The sequence below is a fragment of the Balaenoptera ricei genome, chromosome X (assembly GCF_028023285.1).
Source record: "Balaenoptera ricei isolate mBalRic1 chromosome X, mBalRic1.hap2, whole genome shotgun sequence".
Lineage (NCBI taxonomy): Eukaryota > Metazoa > Chordata > Mammalia > Artiodactyla > Balaenopteridae > Balaenoptera > Balaenoptera ricei.
In genome coordinates, this window is record NC_082660.1 from 21,148,983 (window position 1) to 21,166,494 (window position 17,512).

Here is a 17,512-nt window from a genome sequence, read left to right on the forward strand (position 1 = left end):
AATACAGCCATAAATAAATAAATAAATACTTTAAAAAATTTAAATATAAAAAGAAATGAGTTCCATCCAGAGGGCAGACCGCAGAAGCAAGAAAAACTACAATCCTGCAGCCTGTGGAACAAAAACCACATTCACAGAGAGATAGACAAGATGAAAAGGCAGAGGGCTATGTACCAGATGAAGGAACAAGATAAAACTCCAGAAAAACAACTAAATGAAGTGGAGATAGGCAACCTTCCAGAAAAAGAATTCAGAATAATGATAGTGAAGATGATCCAGGACCTCGGAAAAAGAATGGAGGCAAAGATAGAGAAGATGCAAGAAATGTTTAACAAAGACCTAGAAGAATTACAGAACAAACAACCAGAGATGACCAGTACAATAACTGAAATGAAAACTACACTAGAAGGAATCAATAGCAGAATAACTGAGGCAGAAGAACGGATAAGTGACCTGGAAGACAGGATGGTGGAATTCACTGCTGCGGAACAGAATAAAGAAAAAAGAATGAAAAGAAATGAAGACAGCCTAAGAGACCTCTGGGACAACATTAAACACAACAACATTCGCATTATAGGGGTCCCAGGAGGACAAGAGAGAGAGAAAGGACCAGAGAAAATATTTGAAGAGATTATAGTCGAAAACTTCCCTAACATGGGAAAGGAAATAGCCACCCAAGTCCAGGAAGCACAGAGAGCCCCATACAGGATAAACCCAAGGAGAAACATACCGAGACACATAGTAATCAAATTGGCAAAAATTAAAGACAAAGAAAAATTGTTGCAAGCAGCAAGGGAAAAATGACAAATAACATACAAGGGAACTCCCATAAGGTTAACAGCTGATTTCTCAGCAGAAACTCTACAAGCCAGAAGGGAGTGGCATGATATACTTCAAGTGATGAAAGGGAAGAACCTACAACCAAGATTACTCTACCCAGCAAGGATCTCATTCAGATTCGATGGAGAAATCAAAAGCTTTACAGACAAGCAAAAGCTAAGAGAATTCAGCACCACCAAACCAGCTCTACAACAAATGCTAAAGGAACTTCTCTAAGTGAGAAACACAAGAGAAGAAAAGGACCTACAAAAACAAACCCATAACAATTAAGAAAATGGTCATAGGAACATACATATCCATAATTACCTTAAACGTGAATGGATTAAATGCTCCAACCAAAAGACATAGACTGGCTGAATAGATACAAAAACAAGACCCATAACTATGCTGTCTACAAGAGACCCACTTCAGACCTAGGGACACATACAGACTGAAAGTGAGGGGATGGAAAAAGATATTCCATGCAAATGGAAATCAAAAGAAAGCTGGAGTAGCAATACTCATATCAGACAAAATAGACTTTAAAATAAAGAATGTTACAAGAGACAAGGAAGGACACTACATAATGATCAAGGGATCAATCCAAGAAGAAGATATAACAATTTTAAATATATATGCACCCAACAACATAGGAGCACCTCAATACATGAGGCAACTGCTAACAGCTATAAAAGAGGAAATTGACAGTAACACAATAATAGTGGGGGACTTTAACACCTCACTTACACCAATGGACAGATCATCCAAGATGAAAATAAATAAGGAAACAGAAGCTTTAAATGACACAATAGACCAGATAGATTTAATTGATATTTATAGGACATTCCATCCAAAAACAGCAGATTACACTTTCTTCTCAAGTGTGCACGGAACATTCTCCAGGATAGATCACATCTTGGGTCACAACTCAAGCCTCAGTAAATGTAAGAAAATTGAAATCATATCAAGCATCTTTTCTGACCACAAAGCTATGAGATTAGAAATGAATTACAGGGGGAAAAAACGTGAAAAGCACAAACACATGGAGGTTAAACAATACGTTACTAAATAACGAAGAGATCACTGAAGAAATCAAAGAGGAAATCAAAAAATACCTAGAGACAAATGACAATGAAAACACGACGATCCAAAACCTATGGGATGCAGCAAAAGCAGTTCTAAGAGGGAAGTTTATAGCTATACAAGCCTACCTCAAGAAACAAGAAAAATCTCAAGTAAACAATCTAACCTTACACCTAAAGGAACTAGAGAAAGAAGAACAAACAAAACCCAAAGTTAGCAGAAGGAAAGAAATCATAAAGATCAGAGCAGAAATAAATGAAATAGAAACAAAGAAAACAATAGCAAAGATCAATAAAACTAAAAGCTGGTTCTTTGAGAAGATAAACAACACTGATAAACCATTAGCCAGACTCATCAAGAAAAAGAGGGAGAGGACTCAAATCAATAAAATTAGAAATGAAAAAGGAGAAGTTACAACAGACACCACAGAAATACAAAGCACCCTAAGAGACTACTACAAGCAACTCTATGCCAATAAAATGGACAACCTGGAAGAAATGGACAAATTCTTAGAAAGGTATAACCTTCCAAGACTGAACCAGGAAGAAATAGAAAATATGAACAGACCAATCGCAAGTAATGAAATTGAAACTGTGATTAAAAATCTTTCAACAAACAAAAAGTCCAGGACCAGATGGTTTCACAGGTGAATTCTATCAAACATTTACAGAAGAGCTAACACCCATCCTTCTCAAACTCTTCCAAAAAATTGCAGAGGAAGGAACACTCCCAAACTCATTCTATGAGGCCACCATCACCCTGATACCAAAACCCAACAAAGATACCACAAAAAAAGAAAATTACAGACCAATATCACTGATGAATATAGATGCAAAAATCCTCAACAAAATACTAGCAAACAGAATCTAACAACACATTAAAAGGATCATACACCATGACCAAGTGGGATTTATCCCGGGGATGCAAGGATTCTTCAATATACGCAAATCAACCAATGTGATACACCATATTAACAAATTGAAGGATAAAAACCATATGATCATCTCAATAGATGCAGAAAAAGCTTTTGACAAAATTCAACACCCATATATGACAAAAACTCTCCAGAAAGTGGGCATAGAGGGAACCTACCTCAACAAAATAAAGGCCATATACGACAAACCCACAGCAAACATCATTCTCAACAGTGAAAAACTGAAAGCATTTCCTCTAAGATCAGGAACAAGACAAGGATGTCCACTCTCACCACTATTATTCAACATAGTTTTGGAAGTCCTAGCCATGGCAATCAGAGAAGAAAAAGAACTAAAAGGAATACAAATTGGAAAAGAAGAAGTAAAACTGTCACTGTTTGCAGATGACATGATACTATACATAGAGAATCCTAAAAATGCCACCAGAAAACTAATAGAGGTAATCAATGAATTTGGTAAAGTTGCAGGATACAAAATTAATGCACAGAAATCTCTTGCATTCCTATACACTAATGATGAAAAATCTGAAAGAGAAATTATGGAAACACTCCCATTTACCATTGCAATAAAAAGAATAAAATACCTAGGAACAAACCTACCTAGGGAGACAAAAGACCTGTATGCAGAAAACTATAAGACACTGATGAAAGAAATTAAAGATGATACCAACAGATGGAGAGATATACCATGTTCTTGGATTGGAAGAATCAATATTGTGAAAATGACTATACTACCCAAAGCAATCTATAGATTCAATGCAATCCCTATCAAATTACCAATGGCATTTTTTACAGAACTAGAACTAATCATCTTAAAATTTGTACGAAGACACAAAAGACCCTGAATAGCCAAAGCAGTCTTGAGGGAAAAAAACGGAGCTGGAGGAATCAGACTCCCTGACTTCAGGCTATACTAGAAAGCTACAGTCATCAAGACAATATGGTACTGGCACAAAAACAGAAACATAGATCAATGGAATAAGATAGAAAGCCCAGAGATAAACCCACGCACCTATGGTCAACTAATCTATGACAAAGGAGGCAAAGATATACAATGGAGAAAAGACAGTCTCTTCAATAAGTGGTGCTGGGAAAACTGGACAGCTACATGTAAAAGAATGAAATTAGAACCCTCCCTAACACCATACACAAAAATAAACTCAAAATGGATTTGAGACCTAAATGTAAGATGGGACACTGTAAAACTCTTAGAGGAAAACATAGGAAGAACACTCTTTGACATAAATCACAGCAAGATCTTTTTTGATCCACCTCCTAGAGTAATGGAAATAAAAACAAAAATAAACAAATGGGACCTAATGAAACTTCAAAGCTTTTGCACAGCAAAGGAAACCATAAACAAGACGAAAAGACAACCCTCAGAATGGGAGAAAATATTTGCAAACGAATCAACGGACAAAGGATTAACCTCCAAAATATATAAACAGCTCATGCAGCTCAATATTAAAGAAACAAACAACCCAATCCAAAAATGGGCAGAAGACCTAAATAGACATTTCTCCAAAGAAGACATACAGATGGCCAAGAAGCACATGAAAAGCTGCTCAACATCACTAATTATTAGAGAAATGCAAATCAAAACTACAGTGAGGTATCACCTCACACCAGTTAGAATGGGCATCATCAGAAAGTCTACAAACAACAAATGTTGGAGAGGGTGTGGAGAAAAGGGAAGCCTCTTGCACTGTTGGTGGGAATGTAAATTGATACAGCCACTATGGAGAACAGTATGGAGGTTCCTTAAAAAACTAAAAAGAGACAAGAGAAGTCACAGATTCAACATTAGCTTTGAAGGTGGAGGAAGGGGACCCCAGCAGAGGCATGTGGGTGGCCTTTAAAAGCTGGAAACAGATTCTCCCCTTGGTTTCCGTAAAGGAATGCAGCCCCTCCAGCCTCATCATTTTAACACAGTGAGTCACACTTCTATTCCTTCAGATGTATGATAACACATTTGTGTGTTTAAGCTGCTAAATTTGTGGTCATTTGTTACAGCAGCAACAGAAAACTAATATACCACCCACCCCGCCCACGGGCCATAGTATATAAACAGATGTATAGTGTGTCTATAGTACTAAAAGCCATCGGTGGGCAATTAGGGAAAATGTTTAAATAAGGGCAATAATGAAAAAATTTTGAGAAACATTGCCCTGGGAGGTGGAAAGCAGGCTCTTCTGCTTGTATTTCATAACAGAGGACATAATCAATGTTTGGATGAGTAAATTTGATAGTACCAGGATCTGTTGCTTTCTCTGGAGAAGATCAGAAAATTAGCACAAATAGAGTTATTCCTAAATATGAAGAACTAAGAAAATATTCTTCCGGGAAAAGGTGGAGGGAAACAAAATAGCTTACATGAAATAGAAACCTGAAAAGCACTGACATGGAAGAATGCCTATATATACATTCTTGATGGAAGAAAATATTTGAAAGTTTTTAGGCCAGTATGTTAATAGTGGGTTCTCTGGGTGGTTGTTCTCTTTCTGTTTTGTTGCTGTTTGTTTCTTATGACTTTCCTACAAGAATTATATATTAGAGGAGGTTTTTACTATATGACAATAGTTGGTACCTAGATGGGGACAAAATTTTATAATAAATACATTTTTAAAATTCAGTTTGTATAAAATGATCAGATACAAGGATATATTGTACAACACAGGGAATATAGCCAATATTTTATAATAACTATAAATGGAGTATAGCCTTTAAAAATTGTGAATCACTATATTGTACACCTGTAACTTATATAATATTGTACATCAGCTGTACTTCAATTCCAGTTTGAGTCTTTATCTTTAAAAGTAGGACAAGAATTATAAAATAAATTTACTTCATCTTATATGTTGTTATTATTAAATTTATGTTGCAAATAAAAACTATATTGTTAGAAAAAAAATGAGTTCCAGTCCCAAATCCACAAACAAAGAATTATTATAGGGCTTCCCTGGTGGCGCAGTGGTTGAGAGTCTGCCTGCCAATGCAGGAGACACGGGTTCGAGCCCTGGTCTGGGAAGATCCCACATGCCACGGAGCAGGTGGGCCCGTGAGCCGCAATTGCTGAGCCTGCGCGTCTGGAGCCTGTGCTCCGCAACAAGTGAGGCCACGATAGTGAGAGGCCCGCGCACTGCGATGAAGAGTGGCCCCCGCTTGCCACAACTAGAGAAAGCCCTCGGACAGAAATGAAGACCTAACACAGCCATAAATAAATAATTTTTTTAAAAAAAGAATTATTATAATAATAGCATATTCATGGAAAGCAAATTACTTATCTTGGCGTTTAACATCCTTGTAACTATTCCTGTACTTTTAATGTCAACAGAAAAAAAGTAACATCTAAGTCTGGCTGATATGGTAAATTAATGTTAATAACAGTTTTGACACTAATAGCAAGTTTTAAAAAGAAAAACCTCCAGTATCTTAGCTGGGTTTCATTTCTTAAAAATCACCTCAGCTCACTGTCACCAAATTCCCCTAGTACAATTCCAGCTACTATTCCACCTTCACAGTTGCTATGTAAATGATATCCTTTCCCGCCTTTGCTCACTGCAGGTGGAGGAAACATCCTCCCGCTTGAGGTACAATACCAGCGCTTCTCAGCAAAGACACATTTCTGAATCCCTGCAAGCAAATGAATGCCTACATGGTTTCATTTTTTAAAAACCACTAGTTGTTTCCTCAGAGTCTGAAAATTAGTTGTGAAAAATGTTAACTATTAAAGTACACACTAGATTAATGAGAAATTTCAGACTTGTTACAGAGACCACGGAATCCCAGAGAACAGGGTCTGCGCTTTATCTTCATGTCCTTCCCTAGTACCATGCACATACAAGGACATTAATCAATGTCCCATGAATTAAAGTGAACTGAGCTGAAACCCAGGGAAAACGAAAAGGAACCCAACCCTTAGCTCCTCCACTCTCACAAGCTCTTTCTATAAGTCATCAAGGGCTCAAGCAGCCCCTTGCAAACCCTCCACCCCTCTCAGACTCAGCCAACAAGACATGGTTGGCCTACTGACAGCTGCCTCTATAATCACTTAGAGACTGCTAGGCTTTAAGCAAAGCATCTCTTCTAACTTCTCAAACATTGTTCTTTTTTCTATTTGAGTGTTTTACTTTTAGATAATCCTATAATGAACCAGCTCAAATGAGCAGAGAGTCAGCAGTGACAACCCATCAATAAAATAAAGCCAAAGTGAATTTTGTTAGAGACTTCTCATGTCATAATAGGAAATCTAGGCTACTTAAAATCAGGAAAATCAAATGGAATCATTCCTTTTTGTTCTAAAAGGAATGTTAGTTAGCTTTAAAACTATCGCTTTCCAGATATCCCATGCCCTTGGATTGGAAAAATTAATATTGTTAAAACGGCCATACTACCCAAAGCAATCTACAGATTTAATGTGATCCCCATCAACTTACCCATGACATTTTTCACAGAACTAAAACAAATAATCCTAAAATTTATGTGGAACCATAAAAGACCTAGAATGCCCAAAGCAAATCCTGAAGAAAAAGAACCAAGCAGGAGGCATCACCCTCCCAGACTTCAGACAATACTACAAAGCTACAGTAATCAAAACAGAGTGGTACTGGCACAAAAAAAGACATATGGATCAATGGAACACAATAGAGAGTCCAGAAATAAACCCACACATGTACAGTCAATTGATGTTCGACAAAGGAGGCAAGAATATACAATGACAGTCTCTTCAGCCAGTGGTGTTGGTAAGTTGGACAGCACATGTAAATCAATGAAATTAGAACACACCCTCTCACCATACACAAAAATAAACTCAAAATGGCTTAAAGACTTAAACATAAGACATGACACCACAAAACTCCTAGAAGAGATCATAGGCAAAACATTCTCTGACATAAATTGTACCAATGTTTTCTTAGGTCAGTCTGCCAAGGCAATAGAAATAAAAACAAAAATAAACAAATGAGACCTAATTAAACTTGTAAGCTTTTGCACAGCAAAGGAAACCATAAACAAAATGAAAAGACAACCTACAGAGTGGGAGAAAATATTTGCAAACAATGTGACCAACAAGGGCTTAATTTCCAAAATATACAAACAGCTCATACAACTCAATAACAAAAAAACAAACAATCCAATCCAAAAATGGGCAGAAGACCTAAGTAGAGATTTCTCCAAAAAAGACATATAGATGACCAAGAGGCACATGAAAAGATGCTCAACATTGCTAATTATTAGAGAAATGCAAATCAAAGCTACAATGAGGTACCACCTCACACCAGTCAGAATGGCCATCATTAAAAAGTCTACAAAGAACAAATGCTGGAGAGGGTATGGAGAAAAGGGAACCCTCCTACACTATTGGTGGGAATGTAAGTTGGTGCAGCCACTGTGGAAAACAGTATGGAGGGTCCTTAGAAAACTAAAAATAGAATTACCACATGACCCAGCAATCCCACTACTGGGCATATACCCTGAGAAAACTCCTCTAATTCAAAAAGATACATGCACCCCAATGTTCATAGCAGCACTACTCACAATAGCCAAGCCATGGAAACAACTTAAATGTCCACTGACAGATGAATGGATAAAGAAGATGTGGTATATGTATACAGTGGAATACTACGCAGCCACAAAAAGAACAAAATAATGCCATTTGCAGCAACATGGATACAACTAGAGATTTTCATACTAAGTGAAGTAAGAAAGAGAGAGACAAATACCATATGATATCACTTATATGTGGAATCTAAAATATGACACAAATGAACCTATCTGTGAAACAGAAACAGAATTACAGACACAGAGAACAGACTGGTGGTTACCAAGGGGGAGGGGGTTGGGGGAGGGGTGGAGTGGGAGGTTGGGGGTTAGCAGATGTAGGCTTTTCTATATAGAATGGATAAACAAGATCCTACTGTATAGCACAGAGAACTATATTCAGTATCCTATGACAAACCATAATGGAAAAGAGTATTAAAAATAAATATATATATGTACAACTGAATCACTTTGCGGTACAGCAGTAATTAACATGGCATTGTAAATCAACTATACTTCAGTTTTAAAAAACTATCTTTTTCATAGAACCCTCATTAACTCTGCTGATAATACTGGTTATTTACTCTGGAAGTGCATGCACAATAGAAATACCAATGGAATAGAAGGTGGTTTCCAGAATTTTCTTTTCCCTTTCCATAATTTTCACTCAGAATTCTATATAGAATTTAGGCAAGAGACCCTGTCTACATTTTCTGTCTTAGTTTTAAGATTCAGATCATGGCCTCAGTCCCCCAAGACCTTTATGCCTATCCCAGCACATACATACCATGGGGAAAAAAAGGGGTCAAGTCATGTACCAAAATGTTCATTGCAGCTCTATTTACAATAGCCAGGACATGGAAGCAACCTAAGTGTCCATCATCAGATAAATGGATAAAGAAGATGTGGCACATATATACAATGGAATATTACTCAGCCATAAAAAGAAATGAAATGGAGGTATTTGTAATGAGGTGGATGGAGTTAGAGTCTGTCATACGGAGTGAAGTAAGTCAGAAAGAGAAAAACAAATACAGTATGCTAACACATATATATGGAATCTAAGGAGAAAAAAGAAAAGTTCATGAAGAACCTAGTGGCAAGATGGGAATAAAGACACAGACCTACTAAAGAATGGACTTGAGGATATGGGGAGGGGGAGGGGTGAGATGTGACAGGGTGAGAGAGTGTCATGGACATATATACACTACCAAATGTAAAATAGATAGCTAGTGGGAAGCAGCCACATAGCACAGGGAGATCAGCTCGGTGCTTTGTGACCGCCTGGGGGGGTGGGATGGGGAGGGTGGGAGGGAGGGAGATGCGGGAGGGAGGAGATATGGGAATGTGTGTATATGTGTAGCTGATTCACTTTGTTATAAAGCAGAAACTAACACACCATTGTGAAGCAATTATACTTCAATAAAGATGTTTAAAAAAAAAAAAAGGGGTCAAATCAGGGCATGATAAGTACAGAGAGAGTCCTACCTCTTCTTTCTCTCTATTCCAACCAATGAAAGAGGAGTTCCTGACAACCAAAGGCGATCAAGGCAGCTACATTTCTTTTGCATCCTCCTCCTCTGGTTGATCCAAGAGGCATGAGCCTCGTCTTACAAGTTCCATGATACCACTGACCCACTTCACCCTTACCCCCAAGCTGTGCATCATCCAACTGGGAGACTGGGATGAGCTACGGAACCAACCTCTGCGGTAACAGACATTCAATGACTACCAAATGGCTTCAAACTCTGGATAAGAAATAGAGACCAGAGCTGGCTTTGGGCACTACTGGGTGCCATAGTGAGAGGAAAAGCAGAAACTAAATAAGGAAGTGACATAGACTTGAAGTCATTTGGGCTGATGCCCAAAGTGGAGGTCACATATTGGACTGAGATAAGGGAACCCTTGAGTAGTTCCTTGGAAAGGAGGATAAACTGAAAACACCCATTATTGCAGGGCCAAGTGAAATAATTACATACCCATGCTCCATCAGGCCCAAACAGTTCTAGGAAGTTGCCAATGAATTCCCTCGATTTCTCTTCCCACTTTTGAATTAGATCATGACTCTTTTCTTCCACTCTGTTAACAAATTCCTTTGATTTTTCCTCCACGTTTTTGACCTTTTCCTTCATCTTGTCTACCTGGTTTTGGAAGCGGTACTTCTTCTCCTGGTCCAAAATTAAAGGAGAAAGAAACGGATTTATCCAAGAGGGCATGGGAGAAATCATTCACAGAGTGGTCATATTTTATTTCAACTCATGTGTGTTCTTAACCTGAAGAGTCAGGATGCTATTTCCCAAGGGCTGGATTGACAGGAAGGCCCTCTCTTGTAAGAAAAGTCACTTCTCATTAGTCTACTTGAATGTGTACAGTGAAGTACAAGTGGTTTTAATGTTCTCTTTCTTGTAAATATTGGAGTTGAATTCACTTCTATAAGAGAAGAACCAAAAGTATACATTTGTTCTTTATTATGGAGAGATACTGGGTGAATACAGCCCCTCAATTCTCCTGAGACTTAGACAAAAATATGAATTGTACATAGAATGGCCACTCAGAAGCTACCTGAGCTCCCTATTTTACTGGGACATTGTTAAAACCAATATTGGTTGAAATATTGGCTGGGCCTTAGAACCCATGTGTTATACTAAAATTGTCACTGTCATGATATTTGCCATTAAGCTAATGGAACTGCATCAGTTTCCTTGGTAACGAAGAAAGATTTTGTTCTGATAGCTTCTCTGGACTGGGATTTTGTTCATAGCCTTTATGCAGCATTGCTATACCTATGTGCCTGGAAGGCACATATGTTGGGCAAGTCACGTGTCATCTCTAAACCTCAGTTTTCTCATCTGTAAAATAGGGATAATTATCGTCCCTACCCTATAGGGGTGCTGTAACAATTAGATAAGATAATGCATGTAAAGTGCTTGGCACAAAGCCTGGCATTTAGTAGAAGCTTCAGTGTGTGTTGGCTGTTTGATTACTATTACGCCGCAGAGGCATTTAGTCATGTTACCTGGTGAGAATGGAATCAAAACCATAAAAGTAAGATGAAACAAAGGCTCTTTTCCTCCATGCAATCATAATACATTTTCTCCTGGAGAGGTAATAAGGTTTATCACTTTTCTTCACTATATGGAACTGAAGTCCATTTCATATTTCAGAATTTTTTGAGCCAGGTACAGTATTACAAAACTGGGTCAGGATTCCCTGATCTAGACTTCACAAACCTTACTGCAGCCTCAGGGTGGGGTGCGAGCTATCTGTGCTGCCAGCCAGCTATACATAATACGTGGTTACTAACTATATGCAGCTCTCAGGAGCAGCACGGAATACTAGAATGAACACTGGACCACGAGCCAAAAGGCTGGGAGGCCGCTGCTGCCTCCACCTCTACTTTGCTTGAAGGACTGTAGCCACATCCCTCTCTGAGCTCAGCTTTCCTCATTTCTAAATTCAGGGACTTGGACTGGGCGACGGGTTCCTGCCACCTCTGAGGTTCTGTGATTCATCTACACACCCATCCAATACGTTTGATTTTCTGAGCCGCAGCCAGGTTTGTTGTCACAGAAAAGCAACGGGCTCATCCACACTGACTACACGGTTCCTTGAGCTAAGTGGCTTATCCACAGGCCGTTGAAAGAGCGTGAGCAATAACTTTTGGAAATGGCTCGACATGCTTGGATGGGTTACTGAATTCAATTTAAAAGAACAGACAGTTTAATTTATTGAAATAACCAGGGCTTTATGCTCTATAAGATACCAAATAACCACTTTGCCGGAATTCTTTTCAGCCACTTGTTCTGGTGCCACTTGAACCCGACATTTTCCATTTTGTTGCCCAGTTTGTACGAAGCCACAGAGCCTGGACTCCCAACGCTCCCTGCCTCGCGAGGACAACTAATAATGACTGACTTGTGCTTCCTGAACCCTTCCTCGTTCGGAGGCACGGATGATCGATTTGTGTAAGCTGCTGGATAACTGTGGCTGCACATACTTATAAGCATCTAGTTTTGTAGAAAAATCGCTCTTGGACAGTATCTGTTTCGGCGGGTGGAAATTCTGTACGTACGGAGAGTTCTTATTTTACTCAACTCCATGCGCGCCTCGGAGTCCAGGCCAATACAGTCATCCAGACTCGCGAGCATCACCTCCAGCAACTGTGCTGCCCTCTTTGCTTTTTAACAGCTTGTTTTGCTTGTTTTAAACATTGTTTTAACAGTTGCTCTATTATTAAACTAACAGCAGCTCTGTGGGAACAATACAGCAGAAATACAAAAGGAAGCCAGAGACTTTGGGCTTTATTTAAGCAGCTGTAATTTCTCTGGACAATATAAAAAAAAAGCGGCTGTTAAGGTTTCTAATGAGCATCTGTAAGGCCTTAATAAAATGAAAGTTGTAAAATGTTAAAACAAGAAAGCATTTTCTCTGGGTTTAGCTTTTCACTGCCTCTGCCCTCCTTCCTTCCCTTTGAGCAGAAGACAACTCTTGCCTTTTGTGAGGGCAGATCTCCCAGAAATCCTTCACCCAAGTCTGAGAACTCTAAAGGGGGAGGTTGGGGTGAGGAGAGGGAGGCGAGGCAGCTCCTTTAGAAAATGTGAAGCTCACTCACTACCTGTGTGCCTTCGTCAACTTATGTTACCCCTTTGGACACTGGTTTCTCCATCTATAAAACGGGGATAATAATACATCACTGGGCTGTTATATGGATTGGATGAGACAAATGTCAAACATCAAGAATACCACGTGGCGTATAGTAAGTGATTAATAGACAGTGGCAGCAGTAGTGTGATGTGCTGGTCCTCAGAGGGTACGGGGTGGCACACTTACATTTATAAAGCTGACATTCAGTTCCTTGGCTGTGTACCCTCTCTGGAGATTGCGTCGGGCATAAACATCATAGTCACGGACAATCCTGGTGATGATGTCTGATGTTGAGATGCCTTCCGTTCTCTGCGTTGGAACAAACATTCCTGTTCGAATAAGAAAGACAGAATAAAGAAAAACAACTAAGGTGGCCCCGGGTGACCCCTTTTCTTGAATGGCCCTCCTTTCCAGGACAAAGTGGCAGCTCTTAGGTGTGTCAGTGAGGCTTTCACATCTGGCCCCAGCTGACTCTGCCAGGCTCAGTTCCGGACACTCCCTCCCTGCCATAAACACTGTGTGTTCGTCATCCTAGACCTATTCCCTGGATGCACCAGGCGCTCACCCGTCTCCCGACATTTGCTCATGCCAAGCCCTTCTTTTCTGCCCCAGATCCCCCTTCCCTGCCCACAGCATCTGCAGAGTTGCTCCTTATCCTACAGGGTCTGGGTTCAAGGCTATGCCTCTGCAAAGTCTTTCCTGACATCACCAGGCAGAAACCACAGCACTTAGAATATAAACTTGATTTCCATTAACAAAAGTATTTTAGATATCCGTCTCCTTGTAGAAACGGAACATTCTGAAAGCACAGGTTGTGCCTTGATCATCTTTGCATTCCCAGCACCCAGCTCAGTGCCCTGGTGTCTAGCACATGGAAAGTGCTCAATAAATGCAAATTAAATGAATAAGTGAATGGAGAATAACAACCGAGTCAACGAATTAGATCACAGCAACTCCCCTTCTTCCCCTGGGAGTTCTGCGTCACATTACAGCGAAGGATAAGAAAAAGGGTGGACTATTTTTGTTGTCTCTGATTGAAAGACATGCCCAGGGGATGCTAGATGATTTTATCCCTCTAAGAACAATCTACTCCGAATGGTGGTTTCACCACTCAAAGGCCCTTTCATCTAGACTCTGTGGGACTGAGTAAAAACAAACAAGCACAGAGGATGCCAATTCCTCATAGAACTTCCTAAAAGTCCTCAAAGATATATTTGGGTGTACCAATACAGGGCCATAAAGAAGTCACAAATGTTATCAAAGACAAGAATCTGGTGATATCAAAGATGACACAAATAGATGCAAAGATATACCATGTTCTTGGATTGGAAGAATCAAATTGTTAAAATGACTACACTACCCCAGGCAATCTACAGATTCAATGCAACGCCTATCAAATTACCAATGGCATTTTTCACAGAACTAGAACAAAAAAAAAATTTTAATTTGTATGGAGACACAAAAGACCTTGCATAGCCAAAGCAATCTTGAGAAAGAAAAATGGAGCTGGAGGAATCAGGCTCCCTGACTTCAGACTATACTACACAGCTACAGTCATCAAAATAGTATGGTATTGGCACAAAAACAGAAATATAGATCAATGGAACAGGATAGAAAGCCCAGAAGTAAACCCACGCACCTATGGTCAACTGATCTATGACAAAGGAGGCAAGACTATACAATGGAGGAAAGACAGTCTCTTCAATAAATGGTGCTAGGGAAATTGGACAACTACATGTAGAAAAATGAAATCAGAACATCCTTTAACACCATACACAAAAATAAACTCAAAATGGATTAAAGACCTAAATGTAAGACTGGATACTATAAAACTCTTAGAGGAAAAGAGAGGCAGAACACTCTTTGACGTAAATCGCAGCAATATCTTTTTTGATCTCCTAGAGTAACGGAAATGAAACACAAATAAATGGGACCTAATGAAACTCAAAAGCTTTTGCACAGCAAAGGAAACCATAAACAAAACGAAAAGACAACCCACAGAATAGGAGAAAATATTTGCTAACGATGTGACTGACAAGGGATTAGTCTCCAAAATTTACAAACAGCTCATGTGGCTCAGTATCAAAAAAACAAACAACTCAATCAGAAAATGGGCAGAAGACATAAATAGACATTTCTCCAAAGAAGATATACAGATGGCCAAGAGGCATATGAAAAAGACGCTCAACATCGCTAATTATTAGAGAAATGCAAATCAGAACTACAATGAGATATTACCTCACACCAGTCAGAATGGCCATCATCAAAAAGTCTACCAACAGGGAGTTCCCTGGTGGCCAGGTGGTTAGGATTCTGGGCTTTCACTGCCATGGCCCAGGTTTAATCCCTGGTCAGGGAACTGAGCTCCTGCAAGCCGTGCAGTGTGGCCAAAAGTAAATAAATAAATAAAACACGCTCCTGTTAAAAACAAAAAAAAGGTCTACAAACAGTAAATGCTGGAGAGGGTGTGGAGAAAAGGGAACCCTCTTGCACTGTTGGTGGCAATATAAATTCGTATAGCCACTATGGAGAAGAGTATGGAGGTTCCTTAAAAAACTAAAAATACAGTTCCCATATGATCCAGCAATCCCACTCCTAGGCATATATCTGGAGAAAACCATGGTTCAAAAGGATACATGCACCCCAATGTTCACTGCAGCACTGTTTACAAGAACCAAGACATGGAAGCAACCCATATGTCCATCGACAGAGGAATGGATAAAGAAGATGTGGTACATATATACGATGGAATATTACTCAGCCATCAAAAAGAATGAAATAATGCCATTTGCAGCAACATGGAGGGACCTGGAGATTATCATACTAGGTGAAGTAAGACAAAGACAAATATCATATCGCTTATATGTGGAATCTAAAAAAATGATACAAATGAACTTATTTACAAAACAGAAACAGACTCACAGCCTTAGAGAATGAACTTATGGTTACCAGGGGGAAGGGATAGATTGGGAGACTGGGATTGACATATACACACTGCTATATTTAAAATACATAATCAGCTAGGACCTACTGTACAGCACAGGGAACTCTACTCAATATTCTGTAATAACCTAAATGGGAAAAGAACTTGAAAAAGAATAGATACATGTATATGTATAACTGAATCACCCTGCTGTACACCTGAAACTAACACAATATTGTTAATCAACTATACCCCAATGTAAAATTAAAATTTTGAAAAGAATCTGGTTTATGCTTGCACTTCTGTTGTCAACTGAAATGACGTGTTGGCAATTGAGATCTTTCTATCTAATATGATAATGGTCACTCAGTCAGAGATATCAGGCATGAGACAGCATGATGGACAGAGCCTAGGAACAAGGGTGCTGGGTCCTCCGTTTGTACACTTGGGCAAGTCACTCAAGCCTCAGAAGGCAAGTTACTTAACCTCAGCCTCCAAAGCTGAGAAATGAGGTGGCTGCACAAGATGACCTTGGCCTCATCTGCCGCCTCCCTCTCCCTCACTCCTTACTCCAGTTTCCTTCTACTCACCAATCTACTTCCTAAATGTCTCCCTGGTTCACCCACTTTTCTCCATCCTCCATCTAAACCAATCTAACCCCATCTTGTTCAAAGATTACAGCAAGAGCCTCCAAACCAGTCTCCAGGGATGTCGCTTTTCTGTCCCCTCAATCTACTCTCCACGTAGCAAGAGCCGCAGAGCAGTCTTTCAAAATAGAAGTCAGATACCTGCTCAGCATCCTTCGTTGGCTTTCTACTGTCCTTTGTATTTGGATTCAAATCCTTAACTTGACTCTGAGGCAGTTTGCCTTCTCTCTTCCCTGTGCTTCTCTCCAGTCTCATCTCAGACCCGCGTTCCGCCTTCCCTCCCTAAGCCAAGGCCCCTGTGCCACGCAGATGCAGCGGGCGCCCTTCTCATTGTTTTCTGTGGAGCTGAGCAACAGGCTGGCCCTGCCTTGGCCCAGCGGCCCTGGACTTCAGTGTCCTCCAAGGGCTGCCCCCTCCCCTCACTCTGCCACATACTCTCCACCTGGTTAACTCTCGGCCGTCCACTGGGGTTCACCTTTAGCATCACTCCCTCAAGAAAATCTCTCAAAGCCCAGACTGGGTCTTCCTGCTTATTATTCTCTCCCATGGTCCACTGCTCTCTTCCTTCAAATATTCCCAGACAACTTGTTCCATAACCGCCTTTCCCACCTGACTATCAGCTGCCTGAGGGAAGGAAGCGCTCCTGCCTTATTCTCGTCTGTATCCTCAGCACTGGGTGACAAGCAGGCACCAGGAATATTTGTTGAATGAGTGACTAGATGCACACTGATGTCTGAGTGCCTTTCCAAATCCAGTTCTCTCGGATGCTGTGGACAGTGGTGAATTTGTCAGCCTTCCAGCCCCCACCAGGGCGTCCCTTTGGAGCTTTCCTTCGCCGCCATCTGCACATTGACAGTATCGGCAGCAGCGTGGCCCTGCTGTCACAGACAAAGCATCCAGTTTCTAATATACTGTGGCTCA

General features: G+C 40.0%; 1 protein-coding gene across 2 annotated transcripts in view; it reads right to left on the reverse strand.

Moving 5' to 3' along the window:
• Window positions 1-17,512, reverse strand: part of PCYT1B (phosphate cytidylyltransferase 1B, choline) — a 138,329-nt gene that overhangs the window by 33,405 nt on the left and 87,412 nt on the right. For both annotated transcript variants that reach the window (XM_059911421.1, XM_059911422.1), the window contains exons 6-7: window positions 13,208-13,350; window positions 10,357-10,545 (exon numbers count right to left, since the gene is read on the reverse strand). In XM_059911421.1, the coding sequence (XP_059767404.1) occupies window positions 10,357-10,545; window positions 13,208-13,350 (332 nt within the window). The remainder of the gene's footprint in view (window positions 1-10,356; window positions 10,546-13,207; window positions 13,351-17,512) is intronic.